The sequence below is a fragment of the Orbicella faveolata genome, unplaced genomic scaffold, assembly GCF_042242905.1.
Source record: "Orbicella faveolata isolate gen_17 unplaced genomic scaffold, um_ofav_v1 contig_2, whole genome shotgun sequence".
Taxonomy (NCBI): domain Eukaryota; kingdom Metazoa; phylum Cnidaria; class Anthozoa; order Scleractinia; family Merulinidae; genus Orbicella; species Orbicella faveolata.
In genome coordinates, this window is record NW_028301547.1 from 31,423,087 (window position 1) to 31,448,428 (window position 25,342).

General features: G+C 39.8%; 2 protein-coding genes and 1 long non-coding RNA gene across 6 annotated transcripts in view; 2 read left to right on the forward strand and 1 right to left on the reverse strand.

The window, feature by feature from the left end:
• Positions 1-1,599: 1,599 nt before the first annotated feature.
• Positions 1,600-25,342, reverse strand: part of LOC110051583 (atrial natriuretic peptide receptor 1-like) — a 46,157-nt gene continuing 22,414 nt past the window's right edge. For all 4 annotated transcript variants that reach the window (XM_020757632.2, XM_020757628.2, XM_020757631.2 and 1 more), the window contains 21 exons: positions 24,318-24,633; positions 21,576-21,955; positions 21,289-21,421; positions 21,117-21,203; positions 19,827-20,039; positions 19,226-19,301; positions 18,653-18,776; positions 18,033-18,116; positions 17,660-17,737; positions 16,671-16,775; positions 15,914-15,985; positions 15,639-15,804; positions 14,464-14,613; positions 13,053-13,236; positions 11,872-12,012; positions 5,494-5,617; positions 4,975-5,043; positions 4,561-4,738; positions 3,625-3,723; positions 2,832-2,923; positions 1,600-2,394 (listed from right to left, as the gene is read on the reverse strand). In XM_020757632.2, coding sequence (XP_020613291.1) covers positions 2,119-2,394; positions 2,832-2,923; positions 3,625-3,723; positions 4,561-4,738; positions 4,975-5,043; positions 5,494-5,617; positions 11,872-12,012; positions 13,053-13,236; positions 14,464-14,613; positions 15,639-15,804; positions 15,914-15,985; positions 16,671-16,775; positions 17,660-17,737; positions 18,033-18,116; positions 18,653-18,776; positions 19,226-19,301; positions 19,827-20,039; positions 21,117-21,203; positions 21,289-21,421; positions 21,576-21,955; positions 24,318-24,633 — 3,147 coding nt within the window. In that variant the 3' untranslated portion in view covers positions 1,600-2,118. The remainder of the gene's footprint in view (positions 2,395-2,831; positions 2,924-3,624; positions 3,724-4,560; positions 4,739-4,974; positions 5,044-5,493; positions 5,618-11,871; positions 12,013-13,052; positions 13,237-14,463; positions 14,614-15,638; positions 15,805-15,913; positions 15,986-16,670; positions 16,776-17,659; positions 17,738-18,032; positions 18,117-18,652; positions 18,777-19,225; positions 19,302-19,826; positions 20,040-21,116; positions 21,204-21,288; positions 21,422-21,575; positions 21,956-24,317; positions 24,634-25,342) is intronic.
• On the forward strand, positions 6,147-6,885 carry LOC149112834 (uncharacterized). The gene is made up of 3 exons (XR_016206990.1): positions 6,147-6,330; positions 6,644-6,678; positions 6,839-6,885. It is a non-coding gene; the product is annotated as an uncharacterized LOC149112834 (long non-coding RNA).
• Positions 7,822-9,711, forward strand: LOC110051584 (uncharacterized). Its single transcript, XM_089288664.1, has one exon. It carries the CDS (start codon positions 8,207-8,209, stop codon positions 9,410-9,412), a length of 1,206 nt encoding a protein of 401 aa, XP_089144790.1. The 5' UTR covers positions 7,822-8,206; the 3' UTR covers positions 9,413-9,711.

Here is a 25,342-nt window from a genome sequence, read left to right on the forward strand (position 1 = left end):
GGACATTGTGTTACTGATGTTCTTGGGCAAGACACTAAACTCTCACAGTGCCTCTCAGGTGTATAAATGAGTACCGGCAAATTTAATGCCACGGGGGGGGGGGGGGCGGGGGGGGACCCTGCGATGGACTAGCATCCCATAGAAGTTTCGCGGTGTGAGGGTGAATGAGAAATCGCATGAAACTTTCTGCGCATTCTGCCAGTTCTGTTGTTGCTTAGCATTTATCAGTGGGAACTGTTTGGGAACATCATTGACTGAATGTGATCCCAGCCATCGTCATTGTGGTCAATGACCTTAAAGTTAGCGTGAACTGCGTTTATAACTGTGGATGGAGTGAACTGACAATGTAACTTTGAAGTCATTGACCTTAATGACAATTGGTCGCTATTAGCATTTCTCGAGACTTACTACATCAAGATCTTTAAGCCTTGTACAGATGACGGGATTAGCCTGCAGAGCAGATGTTTCCTTTCCATTTTCCAGGGAGAGAACGAACAAGTGAGCGAGCAAACGAGCGCCCCTGCGGTGCGAAAAAATGTGGAGAAGTGGGGAAGGGGCGAGCAAAATAAAAGGAGAAGTGGGAGAAAGTAGACAGGAAAGGAATCTTGCCCCACTCCCTCTCCTTGCTTTTTATGATTTTTTCGCACTCGCTCGCAGTTTCGTTCCCTTCCTTATGGTTTTGCCCAAACCATAAATAACACAACAATAAATGCTTGAGGGAAATTGCAACTATAAGAAATTGCGTGAAAAGAAATATTACGTTCATTATACCTAACAGATCGTTTTCGCTGTCACGAAACGAAAAAATAAATCGAAAACTGTTCAATGGATGTAGTCAAGAATTTGTAATGTTTTAGGAGATTGACAAAGAAGACACTTCTCCAAGTTTTAGGACTCTGCGTTTTCCCAAACTTCAGATATTCGTCGAAATGTTTTGCAGTGTGGTCCACCAATATGACGGCCAGAAAATAGTGTAAACATCTTGAACTTACTTTTGCCATCTAGTCGACTCATTTTTCTGACCTGAACTAACAAACATTTACACAAGCACTTTTCCTAATACTTTAACTCCTAAATAAGCTAAAAATCACTTGATAAGTGTATCTGTTTCGACAAACGAGATCGAAGCTTTATGTCACGCACCGCCATAACTCTTAAATTCAAAATGCGCTGTTTTCCAAACGAAGCTTGCTATTGAGCTGAAAAGTTGTAAACAGATATAAATTTAGATTCCGTTATGCCTGATGAAGATAAAAACGTTTGTGGCCCTTATGTTTGGATTTTGGGATGACGTCACATGAAAACGATCTACCGGTTTCAGCGGCATATCAGGCGAGTTTGGTCGAGCCATGGTTCATATTTTGGCGAGCCGAAGTCGAGCCAACATACCCATGGTGAGACCATGGCGAGACCGTGCCAAAATTCAGCCAAGTGAGCACGATATCGTAGCCATATCAGGTCAGTGACCTGATATGTAAACACGGGACAGTAGACACGGCACGGGACAGTATGGGACAGTAGACACAGCTTCTGATTGGTTAATTGTAAATTTGGGTACGATCATGCATGGGATCGGGCTGTAACAGAAGTCGGTGGGAATCGTTTATCGTTTAAACGTTTAATTCTTATTACACTGAAACGTGGCTAAGGATCTATGACATGCCTTAGAGAGCGAATAATTTTTTGACAGACTGTTTAAAGATGTCAATGACGATATCTACATGGCTGAAACTCGACGAGAACCGACGGACTATTATGTTAGTTCCTGTCCCAGAGAAATATAGCATTTTTCTGGAGCAAATTCGTTATCACGGCACAAACTTGAAATATTTTCTTAACAAACACGATTTCGTTTTAGTCTAATAGCAATAACGGTAAAGAAAGAGTTTATACGAATTTTTGTGTTATTGATATTCATTTTTCACCAGTGAGATTCACAACTGTGCTCTTGCATAGTTTTTAGGTTTCTATCGTCAGAAACACATCCAGTGTCTATAATTTAATGCACTCCGCATCTTGTTTGGCATTTATCAAATGCCAGGAAACTCCGCCTCAAAAAGCATGCTTCGTTGGCATCTCTAAAAAAATATAAATTTAAAATCTGTGTTCATCAAGATATCAAAGAGACGTTTGAGTCATATCGTCCGATTTGTCAATAACATCAACAACGTGTCTTCCTTTCGATAAAGGTGTTTCGCACTGAATAGCTTTCATAGTTCTCCTCAGAGATGAAGTCCTTGACAATCTGCAGGGGGAGGGTGGGGGCTCCAATATTCCAAGGAAACCAGAGGATTGTTCCATAGGTCCTTTAAGTCGTCTGAATGAACGCCGGTGACGATGTGGTGTGCGGCGTGCACATCCGATAAGCCAGTAGGTTTTCACTGTTCCTTTACCCTAAAAACAAGAAAGAAAAAGATAGAGAATCCATAACGTTCCCATTGAAAACATCCCTAGGCTGCGAGGAGTATGGGAGAGACTAACAGCAGGCACTTGGATGAGGTAGCTTCTCGACCATGTTTAGCAAATGAAAGGCAGAAAGAACGGCGAAGATATGACACATCGGGCTTTTTCAATACGTACCAAAGAGTTTGTTAAAATATCTAGCTAGAGACGAACCAAACAAGAAAACAAAACAAACAACAAACAAACAAACAAAATTAACAGAATAATCTATCAGAGATATATGAACCTTTCAGTTGATCAGAATGATGTCCTTTTCTCGGTATTGGAGTAAAACAGGCTCGCTTACAGGAAGTCTTGCATGGCACATGGTCAATGTTAGTGCACATGTCCCGTACACAAAGTAAAATGATATTCTTCCGATTACTTACTTTTAAGAACACTTCCCCTCGTTCTTCGATCATAAAGCCTCCTAGTGTTTCAAGAATTGACTTCGTAGCTTCACTGATATGAATTTTCAAACCTGAAAAATTTATCGTGCATCGAAAATGTTAAGAGGGCTGAAAAACATCGATACAGTGCCAAAACATGAAAGCGTGCATGGACGAAACATCAGGGAGAGTTAAGGCCCTTTATTGGTTGCTGAAAGAAAAGACAACAACATCTACGGGATTAATTACTAAATCACTGATTCTTTCCTTATTAGTTATAGTGGCTTTCAGTTGAATGCCGTACGATCAAACGCAAGCGACACAGACAATTCAATGAACCAATCATAACTTGAATCAAGTACAGTAGCCGTCACAAAGCGCAGAAAAACGTGTGCGAGCAAGCCAGGATTGGTTTTGGTTTTACTTCTGATTGGATGATAAAGTGGTACAAGCGCTTTAAGCCAATCTCTTAGCGTAGAGATTAAATGCAAGCCAAAGCAAACGCGAATTACGTTCGACACTCAAGTAAAACCGCGCTAAGCTAAGTGCAGTATCAACGATCCAGTTGTTATTGTGTTTTTAGGTATTGTAAGTTGTGAAAGGTAAATGTTTAATGCCAATGATTTATTGTTAGGACATCCTAAGTTGCGTAACGGAATACTTTTTTGGTTACTGCTGTTATTGTAAAAGTGTAGTATTTTGTCAAGTAAGTAAATTGTGTGGTTGTATGATTGTCAGTGTGCTATAAGCAATTCAATTAAAAAAATATGTACATCTTATCGAAGATCCTTACCCTCTCCAGTGGATTCCATTCTAGAAGCTGTGTTGACAGTATCACCAAATAAACAGTAACGAGGCATAGTGCTGCCCACCACGCCCGCGACCACAGGACCTACCAACAATATTAATAGAGATCATTGTCACAATATTGCAACGTTTTCCTTGCCTCTACGTCAATTGATTCGAGGAAGTAGAGATCAAGCTGAGTAGTTCAAAGAAGAAATCTGTGGGTGGTTCAGTATGCCAACATGTCAAAAACGAGAGTCATTGTTTCACCACATTTCAAAACACTGAGCGAAGTATCATTGACGAACTTCAAGGTTTTTGGAAATCTGATAAAACAGCGTCGAGTATCCTCCACCCTACCACTATCTGGATTTGTTCTCGGTAACCCCGAGTTCAACTCCGCGAGTTCCGTTTCTCCTCCTCTCGGTAATCCCGCGTTCAACCCTTAGACCGCGTTGTGTAACTAGCCAACTGGTCAGCTTCCCAACAGCTGGGATTTCTAATACTTTATGTTCTGTTTGGCAATATTTGTTTAATTATTTAAAGTGTCCCTAATTAGCACAACAGAGTTAAATACATTTGACACTTGATCAGAAAGTAATTTATTTTATTTATTTATTTATTTATTTATTTATTTATTTATTCATTTATTTTATACATCTTCTCAATCGAACTAAAACTAAGAAAAGAAGTGACATAAAATCGTGAGATTGTTTATTATATTAAAATACAACAATGATTTCGCTAAAGCTCTTTAAACTCAATGAACTATTGACGAGTTCTGACGGTGATTTTGATGTCACAGAGTTAGACAGAGTGCAATACCGCTGATCAAACCGTGAGTGTAGATTCTCCCCACTTGTGCTATATAAAAATTATAGAAACCAGTTGGAGGAATTTTTATTTCGACCTGTCAAGTCCAGGAGACTTCACGTGGACTTACCGCTATGTATACCAACACGCAATTCAATTTTATGATCAGGTCTATGTGGAACTTTGAAATCCTGTTTAACTCCTTCGATCAGATGAAGGGCCATGCCTGCTATCTCAGCAGCATGATTGTGACCGTTTCTGATTGGTAGCCCTGACACAACCATGTATGCGTCACCAATTGTCTCCACCTAAAAAAACCGAGTTGAGGTAATTGTAACACATGTGGTCCCACCCAAGCATGAAAAATGAATCATTGATCAAATAACACACTGAAACAATCGTTTGATCTGCGAACGATCAGTCTGTTTGTTTGTTTATTCTTCGCTCTTTATTAAGTAAATAAATTGTCGATCAAATGAGAAGAAAATTATGATAAAGCATATTAGTCTAAGAATGCATTTTAAAAACGAAGTGGACATCTTACCTTATACACGTCAAACTCTCGTATGATGTCATCAAACAATGTGTACAGGGCATTCAAAAACGTCACAACCTTACAAAAGACAAAACAAAGGAAATTGTAACTTCTGGATCACACCGAAATAATCAGTCAATCAATCAATCAATCAATCAATCACTCAATCAGTCAGTAAATCAATTAATCAGTCAATTAATCAAACAGTCAGTCAGTTAGTAAGTTAGTCAGTCAATCAATCGATCAGTCAAGCGATCAATAAACCTTCTGTTCAGCCGTCCGTCAGGCACTGTCAGTCAGTCGGTCGTTCAGAAATCAATCAATCATTCAGTCGACTATGGTTCTTGTTATCTCACACTATCAACTAGTTTTTAAAGGCTGACCAAAGCGACCATTTTAACCAACTCGTACACTGTTCACTCCAGAAGCCCGCACACTCGCGATCGCCCTCGAACCATGAATAGTCTAGCAAACAGGAGAACCACGACAAAAACGACCTATTGTAATCTCACAACATCCTGCCCATACCTGCATTGGTGTACTGTCTGAAGACAGTTGGGTAAATCCCACAATGTCACTGAAGTAAATTGAAACCTCGTGAAAACTCTCCGCCTCCACTGCTTTACCCCTTTTAAGCTGCTCTGCAACGGGGCTGAAAAGAAAAACGTATGAATTTGTCACTTTATAGTTCAGTACACGTAAAAAAAAGATCACAACCCACTTGTCTAAAGAGAAGATAACCTAATCAAATGGATAAATCGTTAGTGCGAAATTAAATGAAATCTATTTTTTCGCCGGGCTGGCGCGCGCCATGAAGCAGAACACTCATTAGCCACAAATATGGCGTCTGTGACCGTGTTTTTTAAGAGAAGACTGCAACTGAGTATACGCCTGGCAATAAAAACCTCCGAGCGGTCCTGGGATCAGTCCAAAGGCGCCAAATCTCGAATGTACTGAAAGTTCACAGTTTTCCCGTCATTTTGGTACCAAACATGCAATACTTTCTTCGATAATCGCTTAGAGAGAGACTGCCGAGGAAAAAGTAAAAGAGATGGTAAGGTTTTTTGTCGTTCGTATCGTATTTTTGGCCCGGATAGTTTTTTAAGCATTTCTACTTATCCGAGGAATTTTGCTACGAAGAGAAACTTCAAGACCTTGACAGAAACTCCATGATTTTTGCTTTCGTGATTTGGCTTTCTTTTCTCAGTTTTTTATGAGTTAATTTTGAGGATGTCGCGCAGAAAGAACACGCGCTTTAACGTGGCTCAATTCATTAAAGCCTGGAAGGTTGCAAGAGAGAAAGCTGTGAGTGAAAATCGCAAGCCACAGGCAGAGTACAAAATAGTCCAACGAACCCAGGAAAAGGTGAGATGATATATTTAATTTGTCCTTTTTAAGTAATTCAGCATTGGTGCTTTGTTTAAGTGTCATATTTCGAATATTCCAGAATTTTGTAAGACACCATTATAGGCAAGTGGTGGCAGTGCATGTACCGGGAGGCTTGCAATTCAGTTTTGACATTATAAGCAAGGTAATGGTTTGTGCATCGCTGCTGTACCTCCCTACACAAACATTTGTAAATACTCCCCCACCAGCTTTTTGTGTGTCTGAACCCTAAATTAACAACAACAACAACAATAATGATAATCTTTATTTTCTTTCATTTTGAAAATTACAGGTTATTTGGCCCGCAGATAGCAAGTGCTAATCTAGGTGGGTCATTAACCGCTTATTCTAGATTAATTAAATAAAAATAATAAAAATTAATTTAAGATAAAAAGATATGAATAACAATTAAAATTTAACTGTATGACAGTAAAAATTAACCAATCAGTGCTTAAGAAATAACTTGTTGTATAATTAATGCTTTCAGTTGGCCACACTCAGGGAACGATGCAAGGACATAACACGTGAACTGGAAAATATTCCTGTTGAGTATACTCTTGATTCTTCATTGTGGTTGTTTTGCCAGTAAGTGTGCGGCAAAAATCTGCTGGGCACAACTTCTGACTAAGTCTGTAGGTTTGCATTATTCAGTGGCTGGATGATATTCAATTTTATGCCAATTTTTGATAATAACATTAAGAGAAAAAAATATTTTTGCAAGTTTAATTTTGGTTAACTAGCCACTTGACACAGAGCCAGTGCCAGAATGACAGCCAGTGCCAGACAGCGCAGTGCCTGGGCAAGAAACCTGAGCATATGCCTGTGTTCACCTGGTTGGTCAAAGACTGTCATAAATGAGAGTGTCTCTAAACTATAAACATCAGAATATCAAATGTAAGATGTGGCTAAATACAATTGTTGTGTTCAGATCTATTTTGTTTACAATTTTAGTACCATCACACCATATCTAATTAAAATGAATGTGTTACTACCCAGTGTCTAGTTGAGCAATACCATAAAACCCTACGTTAAAGCCCCCATGGATATAAGCTCCCACTGGTTAAATACCTACCCAAAATGCCTCATTTTTTGCAAGTTAATTTTGGTGAACTAGCCACTTAACACAGAGCCAGTGCCAGAATGACAGCCAGTGCCAGACAGCGCAGTGCCTGGGCAAGAAACCTGAGCGTGTGCCTGTGTTCATCTGGTTGGTCAAAGACTGTCATAAATGACAGTGTCTCTAAATTATAAACATCAGAATATCAAATGCAAGATTTGGCTAAATACAATTATTGTGTTCAGATCTACTTTGTTTACAATTTTAGTATCATCCAACCATATCTAATTTAAATGAATGTGTTACTACCCAGTGTCTAGTTTAGTAATACCATAAAATCCCCCCAAAAAGTTCCCAGGATATATGCCCCCACCGGTTAAAAGCCCAACCAAACTGCCTTGTGAAGTTATATAAGCCCAGGGCTTTAACGTGAGATTTTATATATTTTTAGTCACAGGGTTAAGTATCTCAGACATGAACAAGAAGCCCCACTGTACTTGTAAAAGGGGAATCATTACTGGGACCAAGAACTGCAAGGAGAAGAAGGCATGAGACCACTGAAGCTGCTGCCAAATTTCATGAGGAAGCACAAATGAACATTCTTCAGCCACTTTCGATGGATTGTTTGACACTTTGCAAAAAAGATGCAGATTAGATACTTTAACAAAATATGTGTCAGGGAACAAGCAGCTGACTAACAAAGTAGTTTCTAAAGAGTATAAGAAGAGTGTATTAGAATTTGAAAAGTCAGATGACAACACTGTAAGAAGTATTGCAACATATTATGCAAGTGGTGTAATGGGAAAACGAAAGTACAAAAGTGTTAGACTGATGCTTTCAATGGAATCATTTGAAAGTAAACGAGGAAAAAGAACAAGCATTTCAATTTTTAAAGGCTGTAAGGTTCCAAAGCTGCTCACTTTTAGTGACCTTCTAGAACAATTAAAAAAGATTGATATTGGGACAGTTCATGAAATTGACCCAGACCATCTAGAGGGCTTAGAAACTGAAAACCCAGAGAATGGTGCATACAGAGACTTAAGACAATACCTTCCAATGCTTGCCAAATTTTATCTTTCTGAGAATAGCAAAGAAAGCTTGAAAGTCTTTGCAGAATCAACAGGCACTTTTCAAATTGCTCTTGGTGATGACGGATGCCCATTCGGCAAAAATGAAAGCCCAAAGTCTTTCTTAGTCAGTTTCCTTAATGTTGGAAGAAGGGTGGCATCCAGTTATGATAACTTTCTAATTTTTGGTGCCAACTGTGATGAAAGCTCTCCTGTTACAAAGAAATATGTGAGGTCATTATTACCTCAACTCGCAGGGTTAGAAAGAGCCGAATGTGAATTTGAAGGTATTAAATGTAGGTTTAAGCTGGAGGAGTTGCCAAATGACATGAAGATGCCTGCCATATTGGCAGGTGAATTAACTATTAGTGCTAAGTGTTTCTCACCCTTCGCAAATGTTTCATTAGCTGATTGTAGGGATGTGAAGGGTACATTTGGAACTGAAAGTTCAAACACGTGGAAGCCATGGAATTACCAGCAAAGAGTAAATGTTGCCGACAAGGTTAAAGCATTAAGAAGAGTAGCAGTAGAAAAACTTTCTGAGAAAACAAAGAGATCTAAAATTATAGATTACATTACCAAGCAAAATAGTAGACAGGAATTTTTGCCTGTCTTAGGTTCTTACATTGATAAAGCTCATGTGGAACCCCTTCATCTAAAGAACAATGCTTGGCAGTACTTCATTAAAGCAGTTTTGGCAGAAGCTATAAGAAAATCTAAGCTACCAGCTGGTTGTAAAAAGTTTTCAGAGCTCCCAACTGAGAGCCCTGTTGCACAGGTAATTACAGCTTTACAAACAGAAGTAAAGACCAAGCACCCTAGATTTACTGGAAATGATTCCCGCTGTTTTTGTCATAACTTTATGAGGTTAATCAAGTGGCTAAGTTGTGAAAGTGACTCCAGGAAAGAATGTGAAACAGTTCTTGCTTTAGCTTAGTTAGGTGTGAGGTTGAGGGACTGTGTTTCTCTTTTTAATAGATTTGAGATAACATTAGGCCAGATTGATCAGCTTTCTATTGCTTGCCATGAGTATTTTAAAGGAAATTCATTGTCATTGCCAAGTTCTGTAAATCCTACTGTCTGGACATTGGGTCACATTGTCCCCGCTCATTGTCATCAAGTGCTTTAAAAGTATGGTCAGGGGTTGGGGATGGTAACAATGGATGGGCAAGAAGCAAAGCATATCCTTCTGAAAATAATTAAGTGAAAACACAACATATCAAAACAGATAAGTTGAAATATTTAGACACAAATAAAAATCATGTGATGCTGATTTGGCTGCCTTTGCACGGTTTTCAGCAGCCAGAAGCTGCAAGCAAAAATGTAGCCTACATCCCAGAAAGGGTATTCAGTGATCCATCTTATTGCTATTGTGGTCTGCTAAAGGCATCTCCTGAGGAAGCTAATTGCTTTTTCTGTGGAGACGCAATCTGGAAACTTATTGAGCAAAGTGTAAAGGACAGAAAGATCGCTCCACAGCTTTTGTAATTAATCTTAAATCTGTACACAGCCTAACTGACTTTAAGTTACATTATATCATATTAGCAGCAGCTACGAATTTTCAGATAGTGTACTCACAGGAGCAGCTATAGGAACTTTAAGATAGTGTACTTATTAGCAGCAGCCAGGAAGGTCAAGTTAGTGTACTTATTAGCAACAGCTATAGGAACTTTAAGATACACTGTAGTGTTAGTACTTATTAGCAGCAGCTAGGAACCTTAAGATAGTGATAGTACTTATTAGCAGCAGCTAAGAACTTAAAAGATGATGTCCAGTCCATATTGTGCATTCTCGCGAGTGCGTTTTTTGTACTGTTTTGCTTCATGAAAGACATCACAAAATGTAAACATTTTGCAATACTTACATGAAGTAAATTCAAAGTTTCAAAACAACCACCATTATGGATGCAAAGCAGCAGAAGCTTTAGGCTTCGTTCTTTCTTATATCACTCGATGAAACAACTTTGCAGCTGTAAAAATCAATGAAGCTGTTGGAAAAAGAATTTGAAAGGCCTCAAAGATAAGGTATAGCTTCGTTTTCGACACATCCCAAAGTTATAATCTATTGTGACCGAGAGAACAGACTGATTCGAGATTTTGCCAAGTTATCCGAGCTAAGCAGTACCCTGGTCCCAGAGGCCGTTTTTCTTGATGTTTCTCTTGAGATAAAGTAACTGTCAAGTTTGTCGCGCACTCAGATGACATTTTTATTTATGCGTTTCAGAAATGAGAGCAATTTAGCTTAGTGTATATTCTTTCCCTGAAGAAAAAAAGGTTTCAGACCGGTGGGTCTTAGTCTTAGACCAGTGGGTCTTTGTTTTAGACCACAGGGTCTTCGTTTTAGACCAGTGGGTCTTCGGTCTTCGGTCTTCATTTTCTACACATCCTATCTGGGAGCTTCTCTTCCTTGTGCGAAACACCATAAGCGGAACCGGCCTTTTTCACACTCTGCAAAATTAAAGAGAAAATTCCCAGGACATCGCCCGTTTGAACTCCACGGTCCAATTAGTGCGGGCCTTGATTCTTGGACTGAGGCGCCTATGGAGCATCTTTAGCCAAATCTTGACTTCTCCTTCGAGAGGGTCCGAGAAGTGCTGACGCTGGAATTCGTTTAAAAGATTTTTGGCCGAGACGGTGTTTTTCAATAATTGAAGCGAGGGCTGCTTCAATTCTTCTTCAAACAAAAAGAAATTATCGACTTCATTATGTAGAGGACGCGGGGCCTTAGTAGCATTCAAAATAGCATTTTCAGCCGCCATTTTGAAAATCGCTTTGTACTTTTTGTATTTCCGCTGTACAGCGGGCAGCAAAGTTCCCCTTCACAGCGCACGCCAGCCCGCGTGCGCGCGCGCCATGGTCAGAGGGCGGAACGAGAAATATATGGTTCGAGATCGCGAGATATGAAGTCAGTCATATTATAGTTAAGTCTGTTAGAAAATTGAGATAAGGTACTTGGTAGAATATAGATACATAGTTATAAATGTTCAAAACGAACAGGTGCCGTATTCGGGCCGCAAAGCTCGTCACACGTCATGCGCCATCTTGCAATTCCGTCAGAAGGTCTTTAGTTTAGAAAAAAAAAAAGTTACTATGTTCGATGGGTAGTGATAACGTATCTTTGTTTGAACAGCCGACCCAAAGTCACTCAATGGATTTGACAGTACATCATTACTGAATCAGCCTGAGCCTCCAGTCGTCATCAGACTTAGAAGTTGCTACTGAAGCATGAAAAGCATGCTGACGCTTGGACAGTAGAATCCGAAATCCAAGATTTAAATTAAGAAGGATTGACCATAAACAGCAGGGTCTTTGCCTGCATTTAATGGTTCGAGAAAGGTCCCTCAAATAATACGCTTGTCGCGGAATTTAGTTAATCTAATTACTACTTGAGACCTACCGTGGTAATATTTGGTCCAATAAGGCGTCAGTCTTTTTCTTTTCCTCCACCAGTTGAGCTGTTCTTTCACTTACAAGATCCTCCAGATTGTCCGCATATTTCTCCATCATATATACGACATTGTCAAAAATATTAGTTTTCCTACAAGATAAATTGTCGATTAAAAAATGAATTGATGTTCGACTTGTGTCGACAAATTCGACCTTAGTTTAATTTCGATCGCAAAGGCATACATCCCCCAGCTCGGGACGACTAGTCATGTCGTCGATTCGTTCGGTAAGATAATTCAAGCGTGCGTCTGGCCGGGAGGTCCATACAATCGGAGCTTGTCCAAGTTCCCATTTATACCCCTGGGTGGAGAGAGACATCTCAAGGCTAAAAGGCCTTGCCTAAAAATACAACGCAATGACCCTGGTCAGGGTCCGAACCCGGATCGCTTGTCCTGCAGTCCAGTGTGAGCGCTAAACTTTAGACTAACGTACCTCCCTCATGGATAGAGAAAGTTTTATTACATAGGTTTTTATTGTACGCTAGTTAATTAGTTCGTTAGTTAATGTAATGTAATGTTAGTTAATCCAGTCCTGTTAATATACTTAAGTTATTCTTTGTAATTTTTTACACGACTCCTAGGAAGACCATTTTTATGATAAGATTTTCGTGTTTAAATTAAGATTGATTGATTGACCTCCCCTTATCATAATTTACCAGCTAACACAAGGTAGATGGATCTTTGTAAGTCTTTTTCGAGTACTTCTGCTGAAGCTATGCGGGAAACACAAACTCCATGCACATTTTGTTGACACAATTTCACAGGGTCAGTATGATTATTATCCTGCTGTATGACATAACCCGGGTAGAGTTGTTCAAAGCTCCAGGAATAGCGAGAATTTTGATTTCCGTTTTGACTTTTCTCTGAGGTTTCTTGTTTACATTGTTTAATTTGTCCTTCAGTTTTGGGTCTGAATAATCTCAACCAGCACAAAACAGAAGCGGTCAAAATCATGAACAAATGAACACTTCGGTTAACTTTTAATCCTGGGTGAGTGTTCGCCAGTTTTCGAACAACCCTGGTGTTCAATACTAGACCAGAGCACATGTGACCAATATCGTTTGGACAGGATAAGGCTATACGGCATTATAAAGACTATCCAAAATGATGTATTACAGAGAAAACAACTTACATGCCATTGTTGCTGAGAATTCTGTGCATGGATTTCTTGATATCGTGAAAATCTGGACGGGCTTCCGGCTTTTCATCCCAACACGATTTCATTAATTCCCTAAGCTCCTCCACTCCTGTGATGAGGTTCACCACCGTGGGACGAAATGGCGGGATTTCGCGTTCTGTTACTTTTTTTATAACTTCTGAAGATGAAAGTGAAGAGAGAAAAAATATTTAATGACAAAAGACAAACGAATAATGAATGAATCATTGAACGGCTGGATAGTTGACTGAGTATCTAAGCACATGTAGGTGATTGACTGGCTGACCAACCGCCTGACTGACCGACCAACCATCGATTGATCAGTCGATCAATAGACTTCTTGATAGATATCCTGACTAACTATCTGCCTCACTGACTGTCTGACCGCCTGACCGTCTGACTGTCTTTCTGCCTGGCTGTCTGACTGTCTGACTGGCTGACGGTCTGAATGTCTGATTGTCTGACTGACTGTCTCACGATTGACTGAGATACCATAGACGTCAATTTTGAGGATCGATGCGTTGATGCATGGCAGCAGACAATCAATTACAGTCAACTCTCACCTTGCGGACACCCCGCTATCACGGACTCTTGCTATTACGGACAAAATCCAGATCCCTGGAAAATGCTAGAGAGGTTTGACTCGAAATGACTCCCGTTATTACGGAATCTCGGCATTATTTTGCACAATAGTCCTTGTTTCACAGACATTGTCTATGTTATTTACTGCATGTTAAGGGCACTTTTTATCTCACACTCCGTTACTACGGACTCTCCCCTGTACGGACACTAAACGACGGCCCCGAGCTTGTCCGCTGTAACGAGAGTTGACTGTATTGCACGAGATAGATTGCGCAAAATATCGGGATTTGTCAGTGGCGGGCAGGTCAGTTATTTGCCGAAGCCGAAGCCGAAGTCTTAGGCAAGATGATTGATCTGCAAGACACTGGCAAATCACGATATTTTGCTGTAACCTTGTTCAATAATTGTTTTATCACTTGATCACCAAGTTTGTTTTCATATTTAAATCAATCACTCTCTGAAAGCTCAGGGAAGCGATCTGCCATTTTTCACAAAACTGAGACCGTGATCACAACTACGCATGAGCAGAATATTATTTGCAGCAAAACACGTTTACGCATGATCAGACCATTACTTGTAGGCATGCGCAGTTATTCGCGGGTCGCGCGTGGTGGGCTCTCGGCAAATGAAAAGGAAGAAAAAAAAAATGCATCGAATAACAATTCCAGTTGTTTTCAACCGTATGACATTTGTTACATTTGTTACATTTGTAAAGGTCTAATATATTACATCTGTTGGAATGGGTGCTAAGGAATCAAAATCCCGCACACTGCCACGTTTGAAAATGACGCAAAATTTGGCTCACCTTCTGGTTCCATGTAGTTGGCACTGTATGGTCCTTCTCTTGTATGGAATTCTTGCAGGATGATGGCGAAACTGTATACATCTCCTTTTTGTGTTCCATTAACTGGCCGTTCGGTCATTCTAATTATTTCTGGTGCCGTCCATAACAAATCTGAAAATTTAAAAAGTGCATGGCGAATCGTGCAAAATGAATAATTAGTTATGGCCGAATTATTGGCATCATATAAAGTTGTGTACATAGCTGAAATGATATTTCATGTCTTAAACTTTTTCTCCGCACTTCAAATATATAATCTTTCATATCTTTACCATCTAAGAGTATGCTACGAGTTCCCAGAGCACTGCACCGGTATCGTAATGGTAATAGGTTCGAATCTCGTTCAAGCGTAAACTTTTTCAGGTTTTTTTTCTCATCTGCTTAAGTTGTTTCCATAACTGCGATGGTCATTCTTGTCTCAAAATCTTCCTCCGCAGCTCAAATATTTGATCTTTAATATATCCAATTTCACTACAACAATCAGTTTAATTTCTGCCTTAATTTTACAGTGCCACTACTCGAACCGGGTCACTTGGAAAAGGGTTAACCAGTCAGAAGGATAGCTAACTTTTTCTTAGATAAACCAATAACATTAAAGAATACAAACAATAGTTTTATAACAAAATTGGAAACCTAATAAAAGTGTAAACTGTTGAGGACCTATCAAAAAATTTTGCCACTTGTTGATTGATTAGTTTTGATCCTAAATGTTTGTGCATTTTTCAACGGTTTCGGTTTAGTTATCGCGAAAGGAGTTTTCGACCTAGATTTTTCGAGTGAAATTTATAATTATGGAAATTCACCTTCAGGGACTGAAACTGTACAGTGTATATAACACAGAGGAGTCGATAGTATTCACGTATTCATGTTATATCAAACGAACCCTTACATGGGTTCACAAAAACGACAATACTCCATAGTTCTCAGTTTAAGTTCTGATTAATTGGTTAGTTTTCTTCTAGGTGACTCGGTTTAAGTTGTCGCAATGTAAAAACCATGATTAAAGGAGTTTCTTTCTGATAATAGTTAAGCTAAAAAGAATAGCAACCACCACAACGACAACAACAAACAGTCGCATGACATCTCTTCGGAAGTCCTTTCACTCCAACAGCTCCATAAAAACAATACTGTATGCCTACCTTGGTAGTAAGATTCAGTATGTTTGTAGCTTTTTCTTCGTCCTGATCGAAACTTTGGCAGACCATAGTCCGCGATTTTTAACACCCAGCGGCTATCCACCAGGCAGTTGGACGATTTGAGGCTTCCATGTGATTTGATATCTGTGCTGTGAAGATGAGCCATGCCCTAGAAACAGCAGCACAAAATCATAATGGCAACAAAGAGTACAAGGAAAAACTACGACAAAAATCTATTGAAATTTTCAGAAAATTCCTACATATTTTAGTCTATTTACCTTAACAATGTCGTTGACCAGTGACGAAATAAACATGTGGTCTAACTTAACATCTTTATTCTCCAGGATTTCCTAAAAGAGAAAAGAGTGAAAGTCAGGGAGTGTTTTATTCAACAGGAACTCGGCAGAAAATGACACTGAAAAAAATTTGTCAGGAAGATACAGACCTGTAGCCAGATTCACGAAGCTCGTTTAGATTAAGATGTCTCTTGAGTATTGTTTGAATAGAGGAGCCTATTGTTGAGTAACAATACTTAGGATGCACCTTAACTTAGGAGGGCCTCGAAGATTGTAGTCTGCGAACGCAGACGTCTTTCGGAGACAAGCGACATCCGGAAGGACGTCTGCGTTCGCAGGCTACGTGCATTGAGCCCCTGTTTGGGAGGGACGAATACTGTTTCAGTATGTAATTTTGGGATAGTTGGTCAACAAAAATGAAATAGGCAGGATGAAGAAATATCTTAGCTGACCATTCCTCAATGGAGCATTTCAGGGTCAATGCCAACAAATTCTTAAACAAATATTAGAGATCAACAAAACATGGTCAAAAATTCCAAATGATAGAAGGGTTGATAAGCCAGCGCAACCGACGAGTTGGACCTGAGTCTACCAAGAACTGATCCTTATGGCTAAACGTAAAGACAGGACTTGAACTCAGGACCTCCGGACTACAACACTAGTTCCCTGAACCACCCGGCCACGCTGCCTCCCCGGCACAACGAATGAGAATCCGGCGGTATTAAATAACTAGACTTACTTGGAGACTGCCCCGAGAGTAGAACTCCGACACAACACAAATGTTTGGAGGATCAACGGTGGCCCCAATGAAGTGTGAAAGGTTATCGTGCCGTATATCAAGCATCTGTGTACAAAATAACATATTATTTCAATTCTGTTTTACCGGTAAAGGTACGGGTGTCACTTTCACATTATGCTGTTTATACGCAAAGAGGGCGACCAGCCAAATGTATGTAGTTTTTTTAAAACCTATGGTGAGAAAGCCCGCCTGTTGGAGCTTATAAAATGCATATATGCATATAGATATTTTTCACTTTTTTGAAGGAATCTAAGAGTGATCGCGTTATAAAAATCGAAAGAAGAAAAACATGGACATCATTTTTTCTTCACCGCGTTTTAACCTTCTGAAAACGTAAGAGTACACAACCCGTTGGACAAGAAACCGCGCGAGGTGGAGACCTCTGACTAATCAAGCCATGACGTCAAAACAAGAACGTAGGTTGACAAATCTTTCCACATCTTTTCAAAATTCGAAACCAAAATTGGAACAAGAGCGCCCCTTAAACGCGTACAGTCTTAAATGAATGTGTGTTGACAGAGGCATTTTGGCAGTTTAGTGTCTTACCCTAGAACAAAACGCTATGAAACCTGACCAAGGGCCCGTTTCTCGAAGGTCCCAAAAAGTTTTCGCAGCCGAAAAGCCGTAGCAAAATCTCAAACCTTATGACTTCAGAGCTGTTTTATACATAAAACAGAGGTTCTCTTCATACAAGAAGTTTCAGGCGTACACACCTTTCTGTCTTTAAATACCGATTAAATAAAAATGGCTGTGCGGACACGAAAAGTTTCCGGAACTTTCGAGAAACAGGCCCAGGGCTCAATCCCAGATGTCTCTACTCCTGATTAGAGGGAGTTATTATGGCAGTGAATGGTCCTGCACAAGGGCTCGAACTCAAACCTCCGAGTCCTAAACCTTGTCTCAGAGCATTCTATACCTGCATAATTTACCTGCTTCATTTCCAAAAGCACGGACCGTGTTAAATCCACATTCTTTGAGCCAACTCGCTTTACAACCACAGAGGTGCCCTAAAGGAAAATGAATAAAACGAGAATATATCGTGCTCAAGTACTAAGATAGAATCATTGAAATAACGCTCATCTAAGTTGCGCTTCTTTTGCTTCGTCAATTATTTTAATGATTGACATATACCAATTCTGATAACTTGATGCAGAAGTAAGGCAATGTCAATAACTTAAGGGTATTTGTAATCTTGGCACCTGTTCACTCGAGAACGCGATCATTTTGTAGGCTGAAAATAGACTAAAAACAGTATTTTAACTGCTTGCTATTCAAGAGCTTCAAATTAATTTTACGAATTACCTTGAAAAAACCAAAACGGGTGGAATCCAGTGCACTGTCACCATTTCTAAACGATTCCAGCAACGGCGTGTCAAATTCACCTTCCTGTATAAAATCACAAAACGACAAAGAGAACACTTCTGTGAGATAACAGCAGCAATCCAGATTCTATCGGCCTGTCTGTTTTCCAGTTTGTCTGTCTGTCTGTCTGACAGCTCGCTTAATTTTCCTTTCACTTTGATAATTATCTAACGAAATGACTGTCCTTGCGTCCTTCCAATCAAATGTTTGTCCATATAGTCATCCCGAATGGCACCTCCCTCCAGACAATTCTCCCCGACTGTCCATTGCTCTTCCCGGCCATCTGTCGATACAACTCATCTAATACTTACTTCAACCCATCCGGCCATTTGCTAGACCCTCAACACCGTAGAAACTCTTCCGATCTGACCCCTCACCCTCTGTGTTGATTTCAGCACACAACCCTCGCCGAGCGGTCCACCCAATCATCACCATAGTTACAACAGACAACCATCTCCATTTTGTTAGTTGAAAAGACCCATTCTTAAGTACTTCATTTTATTTCTAAAACCCGTCCGCCTACCCAGAAATTTGTTGCTTACAGCTTATGTAGCCTGTACCTGAATTTCCGTCGCAAGTCCTAAGTTGTCCTCCGTTGTCACTGAATCTGATCTTTTAATTATAATTTCCGAGTAATCTATTTTCCACAGTAAACTCTTCAGCTCCTTTTCCAACCTTATCTGTCTGTGAAAAAAAATTACAGATCACTTTGACGATATCAATTTTGGACGGCCAGCATCTACGTTGTTCTCTTAAAGCTCATCAAGATAAAACAGAAGAAATCATAGCCGTGACCCGCTTGGGAAAAAAATGTTCTTAATTATTCGAACGCTGAGTTTTACTTTCGATTGCAATGTATCAAACCTGTCAGATAGTAGAGTTTCGTTGCAATTACAAACACCTTAGCAGCTCGCGGGAAATGCTTCGCTGCATGTAATGCTTTATTATGGTTCATATCACTATATATTATATTATAATATATGGTGCTCTCGCCTCGGCTTTTGGAAATGCAACGAGAGACTGTCTCTCGTGTTTAATATTTTCCATGAATGTCTGCAAATGCCATATTAGATGTTATTAGAAAGCCATGACAATCGTGGTGTGTAATAGAATCTAAATAAAGGGAAACTCGCCTTATTTTGCTCACACAAAAAAGAAAAAGAAGAAGACCAGCAAAGCCTGAAATCCCAGCAATTATAGCCATTTTAACTGCAAGAGAATTAAATAACTGGTTAGACATACAATCCATGAGGCACTGAGGCCCAAGTTTTACTAGGATACTCTGATCAAGGAGATGGACAACTCGCCAACCTTCCACTAAAGTGTGTATAAAGCATGTGTGTAAAAGATGGGATTCGCAGACGTGAATGCAGAATTTCTATAGTTTAGTTGTCAGAGCCATTGTGAAAATTGCTCATCGTTATTGGTAATTGTCCTGTTTGTGAGGCTTCCGACTGAGCTACGAATGGTGCCGGTCTTGAAATAAAAAAAAAGTAATTACTTCAAGCGAATCTAACAATGCAATGAACCAATTGGTATGGTTCGAAGCAAAATATGCAGGCGGTACAAACACGGGAAAACGCACGGTGGACAATCAAGTTTGGTTGGTGGAAATTGTAGCCTTGCTGTCCTATCAATTAAACTACATTACACTAGTTTAAGGAGCCCTCCATCCTAAATGATCATGTGCCAAACACATGAATGAAAACAAAAGTAGCTTCGACATCGCCTTACCACTTTCTGCGTCTGTAGAATTAGGAGGACATTTCTCGTTATCAAAACCACATTCTGGACTGTCCTTTGGTGGCGATCCTTTTGGCCACACGATCTTCGTACCAGTCAGGGCGAAGGTTACTTGAATGTCACTGTTGTTGTCATAGTTCATATTAAATTCTCCCACAGTCACCATTGTTGCCGTATTCGACACATTCTTTGGGCAATCCTTCTCTAGCGAAGAAAACTTGCTAAGATTAGTCGTAGCATTGTTGGCCCTGGTTGGTCCAATATATTACTAAGCAAATTCTGCGGAGAAAACGTTTTCTTGCCACCTGTTCCTCAATTAATTTCATTGATTGAATTATCTCTCCTGATACGTTGGGGGCCAGTCAGCGAAACGAAGAGACCAGTTTTCACTTGAGTGTTTTAAGTAAGACAGATACACAAACTCTCTCTGCCCCATTTTCTTTGTTTTTGTCAATTCTTTGTGAAGCCACCGAAACACCTTCGTTAAACACTTCATGCCATGGTGCACCTTAGAACTTAAAAGTCAAAAGTAATTCGCACTTGCTTTGGTTTAGCACTACTACTTTAAGTAATTGGTTAAAAGAACTCGTGCCACTTTGTCACGATCATCCAATCAGAAGAAAAACCAAAACCAATCATGACTTGCTCTTGCTCGCACACTTTTCCTGAGCACTGGGTCAGCTACATAAGTTTGCTTTCAGTTTTGACTGAATTGTGGGATTGTGCGTTTCTTGAGCTTGGTTACCACTGGCGACGCAAGCACAAGCGTAAGCACTAACGCAAGCACTAACGCAAGCACTAACGCAAGCAATAGAGATGACCCAAGTGAAAACGACATTAGACGCAAACACAAGCACAACCAAAATCATGCGAGCCTTCCGCCATTTTGGAAAACTGTTTAAGCGCGAGGTAATCTGGATCCAGTGTTTTGATTGGCCAAACATAACCACGTGTGGTAAATATCCTTGTGCTTGTGTTATGACTGAGCGCAAACTTGTTGCAGCACAAACGCAAGCATAAGCGCAAGCACAAGAAAAAGAAAAAAAGTTTGATCCTTGTACTTGTGCTTGTGCTCATGCCTGCGTCAAGGCCGTTTTCACGGTGAAATAAGAATTATCGTGTTTGCGCTTGTGCTTGTGATTCTGCTTGGTCGCCAGTGAAAACCAGGCTTTAAGTGATTGGCTAGAGTGATTACTCTGCGTTTGGTTTTACGACACTCGATTGAAAACCGCTCTACCACGATTAACACTGCATGTAGCAATAACCTCTTTCTCGACTTACTTGAGTATTCCCATTGCATGTCCAAAAGAGTTAAGTCGACCTCAGCGTCTCCATGTTTGTCAATAAATATTCGCTGACCACTAATACCTGGAAAGAGTAACAAGTTCTAGGGAAAATGTCCCCTTAAGGCATTGCAAGTTAATAATAAAACACAAGAAAGGCGTTGACTCACTGTTGTATTCATTATTTAGCAGCTTGGAAATGATGTTTCCACCGTTGGGTTCTTCGTTGTTTGCGAGCGTCTTGTTCAAGGCGATAGTATACTGGTAAACTGCGTCATAAAGAAACGCAGCAAATATCGGAGGCTGTCGAGTAAAAGGTTTTGTTAAAAGGATTAATCCTGTCTTGAGCATGAGCAATTCAAAGCCTACGGGATTATTTTTATTATTTTAAATTTGGGCGATCTCAGACAGATTTAATTAAACGAAAAAATGAATAAAAAGCCACTTATGAACTTACCGGAGTTGCGTTTGCAAGGGGTAGTTTTGGGTTACCAAAAAGATGTCCTTCGTAGATAGTACTGTTGGGAAAAGGTTTTTCTGGAGAGCGCTTCACAACGGCACGCTGAAATTTTTTGAATTCTCCTTCTTTGTTTTCATTTACATTTATCGCTATCATCAATACGGATTCAAACGCCTGCTGAAACTTGCAGCGAAAGTAGGGATCGCTTGGATCTGTGGGTATGGTAAACCAAGAACTTGGGTGTTCCTTATGTCTGAAGACTCCATCGTGGTCGAGCTCAAACATTATGAACGCATAGTCTCCATCAGTGAGTCCGACCTCGCGGGCAGGAATGAGCATGTTACGAGCGAGGTAGAGTTCAGTGAGGATGATTATGACTATGAATAAAAAAGAAAATAACAATTAAGGAGATCATCAATTAAACCAACACACACGCACTTTGTTACCAAATTAGAAAAACTCTTAGTTACAAAAAAAAAAAAAGAAAAGATAATCAAAACAGAAAATTAGGTAAATTCACCCAGAATAACTTAAAAGCTAATCGAGCTGATTGAAATTAAATTTTATTTATATAAAGAAGTTGGTTGGCAATAAAGCTTAAAAGGGGAACTGAGCAGTAAGGAGATAAAATAAGGGGAAAAAAGAAAACAGCAACAATAAATAGGGAAGCGGAATAAATCATTAAGTCACTAAATATCTATAAATAAAGTAACTTAGCAATAAATAAGTCACAAGTAGATCAGTTCAGGAAGTTCACTCTTTGGAGAATCGACTCTTTGCATTTAAGAGGTTTTCATTATTTTACAATTAGAGGATCCTTAGAGGGCAAGCTCGATTAGTTTTTAAGTTATTCTGGATGAATTTACATGATTTTCTGTTTCAATTATCTTTTTTTTGTGATCAAGAATTTTCCTATTTTGGCAATAAAGTGTGTGTTGTTCTATCGGTAATTGCTATAAATCTATTAGCGTCCGATCACGAATGCCGTTCTTTTATTGGCAACGCTACTCACTGTCTATTCTGTTGAAGATGGTGAGTAGCGTAGCTGTGTGCGCTTGTTAACAAAATGGGCCCCGCTTCTTTACGTTTTCGAGGTGTCTGTGAGGAGGATTTAGATAAATTGCTCCTAATTTTAGGTTTATACTATAACAATTAGATTATTCGCTCTCAATTTCTTTGAGTGATAGATACGTCCTGGTCAACATGGCGTATCCTTAAGCATACTAAAACAATTAGATTATACTGATTGTTTTATACTAAAACAATTAGATTATGAGCTCGAGAAACAATTAGATTATTCGCTCTCGATTTCTATCGCGTGATAGTTTACTCGTCAACTATCGCGCGATAGAAATCGAGAGCGAATAATCTAATTGTTTAGGTATAAATCTGCTAGTCTTTCAAAACTTTATCTAAATTCTACTCACAGACACTTCGAAAATGCCAAGAAGCGGCCGTCATTTTGTTAACAAGCGCACACTGCTACGTTACTCACTGTCTATCACAGAATAGATAGTGAGTAGCGTAGCCAATCAGAGAGCAGTATTCGTGATAGAAGGCTAGTAGATTTATCCTAATACGCAATAGAAATCTCGAGCTCATAATCTAATTGTTAATTAGCCCACCCTGTAGCCAATCAGATATCTCGTTTACCTGACAATCGGTCAGTGGCAGACCAACCAATGGAATGTACTTTGCATCATTGTATACTCTTTCCTGTCCCCTGCTTCTCTTTGCTATTGTTCTAGTCGAATCAGAAAGTACTCTAGCATGCATTTTGAAAGGTTCCGGTGGTTACGTCGGAAACATGCTTAAGGATACACCATGTTTCCCAAGAGCATCTCTTCCAAAAACAAACCATTCAATTTCGACAAGAAACTCCTACAGAACAATAGGAGAACCTTTGTTTACAATATTTGCCTCATTAGCATAAGCAATTCAGTTGCTGATGGAGGTACACATAAATCAGTTCTGAATACTGAAAGGTCAGTACGACTAACTCTGCCAATGAATATGAGCATGATGTATTAAATAATTTTTGTGCAACACAGGTTTAAAATTTCAAAATTATACAAAGAATGTATGAGCTCATTAGCGCCTTTGCCACCCAGAAATTTTGCAGTTTTTGAAAGACCGCCGTTCTCCTTGAGTATTACACCCAGAGAGCTAAAAATTTCACCATGTATCAAGTTTCACTAGCTCTTTAGCTGCCTGGAGTCAATTCATATCTAACATGTGTCCTTCTGTACGCAAAGCCGTATGCAAATGAGCAAAAATGTAAACAATGACGTCAGCATGAATCTCCCTATACCAGAAGGAAGCGAGGCGACGGAAGAGGAAACAGAGCTGCTTAAAGGCTAAGTAATACGAGCAAGTTTCCCCTGCAACTTGCCACGCAACAAAGTTATTTTGCAAGTTGGAAAGTACTGCAAGTTGTAGCAACGTAATGCTCAAAGTTGAAATCCAGCTTACTTCATCCGCGCAAAATGTTGGCCGCGACTTGCATAACGGGTGTGGCCAATACAGATGTGGTTTATAAGCGCACTAACGCTTTTTAACTTGCAAAGCAACATTGTTGCACGAAAAGCTGCAGGAAAGTGCATGCTGCTTGTATTACTTGGCCTTAAGTCGTGATCAACAAAGTGTATCTGTCATCCTTCCATAATGAAGGAGAACTGCAGATCCATTTGTGCTTTGATTCTTGCATGTCCAGTACCATTTATTTACAAATACACTCACTGCGAGCTTGATCTTTGATGTCCCTCAAAATCTGTTTGATAACAGGCTTATGTACTTCTGGACTCTTATCAAAATCATCCGATTTAGGAAGCTCTTTCTCGGCCCTGAGTTCAATCCCTTTCAGTCTCAGATGCTTTTTCATGTTGTCTTTAATATCTTCCCAGTTGCTGGTTCCTTCAAACAAGATGCCCACTTTAGTCCAGCTAAACTTCTCGAGTAACAACAACACGCTCTCGGCAAGTTTTGTAGTTTGGGCGTAAGTTCTTACAAATGTCGGGTAAAGCTCTTTGTTTGAAAGTTCTGGACTCCTGCACATCTGTAGAGACCAAAAAGAAACACAAATGAAAGACGTCGTGAAATAATCACTGGCGGGAAAAGTACGAATCCTAGCCGATCAAATCTTTTCCGATTGTCAATTAAGGCTGAAAAACTTTACGCTGTAACAATACAAATGTAGGTAATAAAGTGGACCCCCCTTCTACAGACAGCCGCTTACTATGGATCGGGAGAGCTTGTTTTTGTCCTGAAGAAAAGTTCGACTTTCTCGTTCATCAGCCCGCTTAATAAAAACACCGGACCAGACCGGTAAATATGGACAACGGACATTCTTTGACCCTAGTGACGTACTCTAGCTGGCAAAGTTACTAGCCCTTTACATCAGTCCACTACATCGATAAAACATGACTCTGTGAGGTTTACTCTGAGTGTCCGCCTTGTACGGAAACTCAGACATTATGGACGCTTTTGTGTTGGTGTCCGTTTTAACCGAGTTACACTGTGTATAAGGAACTGTTATATAATTAGGTTGTTGAAATGTCATTCATACCACCGTACTGACCCTCTGAAGCAATCGTTTTGAAACCAGCACCACGATGAACTGTGTAGGTCCGCAAGGGTCGACGTGAGCTAGTTACCTTACACCTTGACATTGAATCCAGCATTTTGATTAGCAAGCGCAATTCAGGACATGCGCGAAGACGTTTTCAGAAAGTTCTGTTAAACCACTGAAGCTCAACAATGGTGGT

What these genes read in the sequence shown, in the direction of transcription:
- LOC110051584 (XM_089288664.1), top strand. Translation starts at nt 8,207, where the DNA reads ATGGGAAAACGAAAGTACAAAAGTGTTAGACTGATGCTTTCAATGGAA.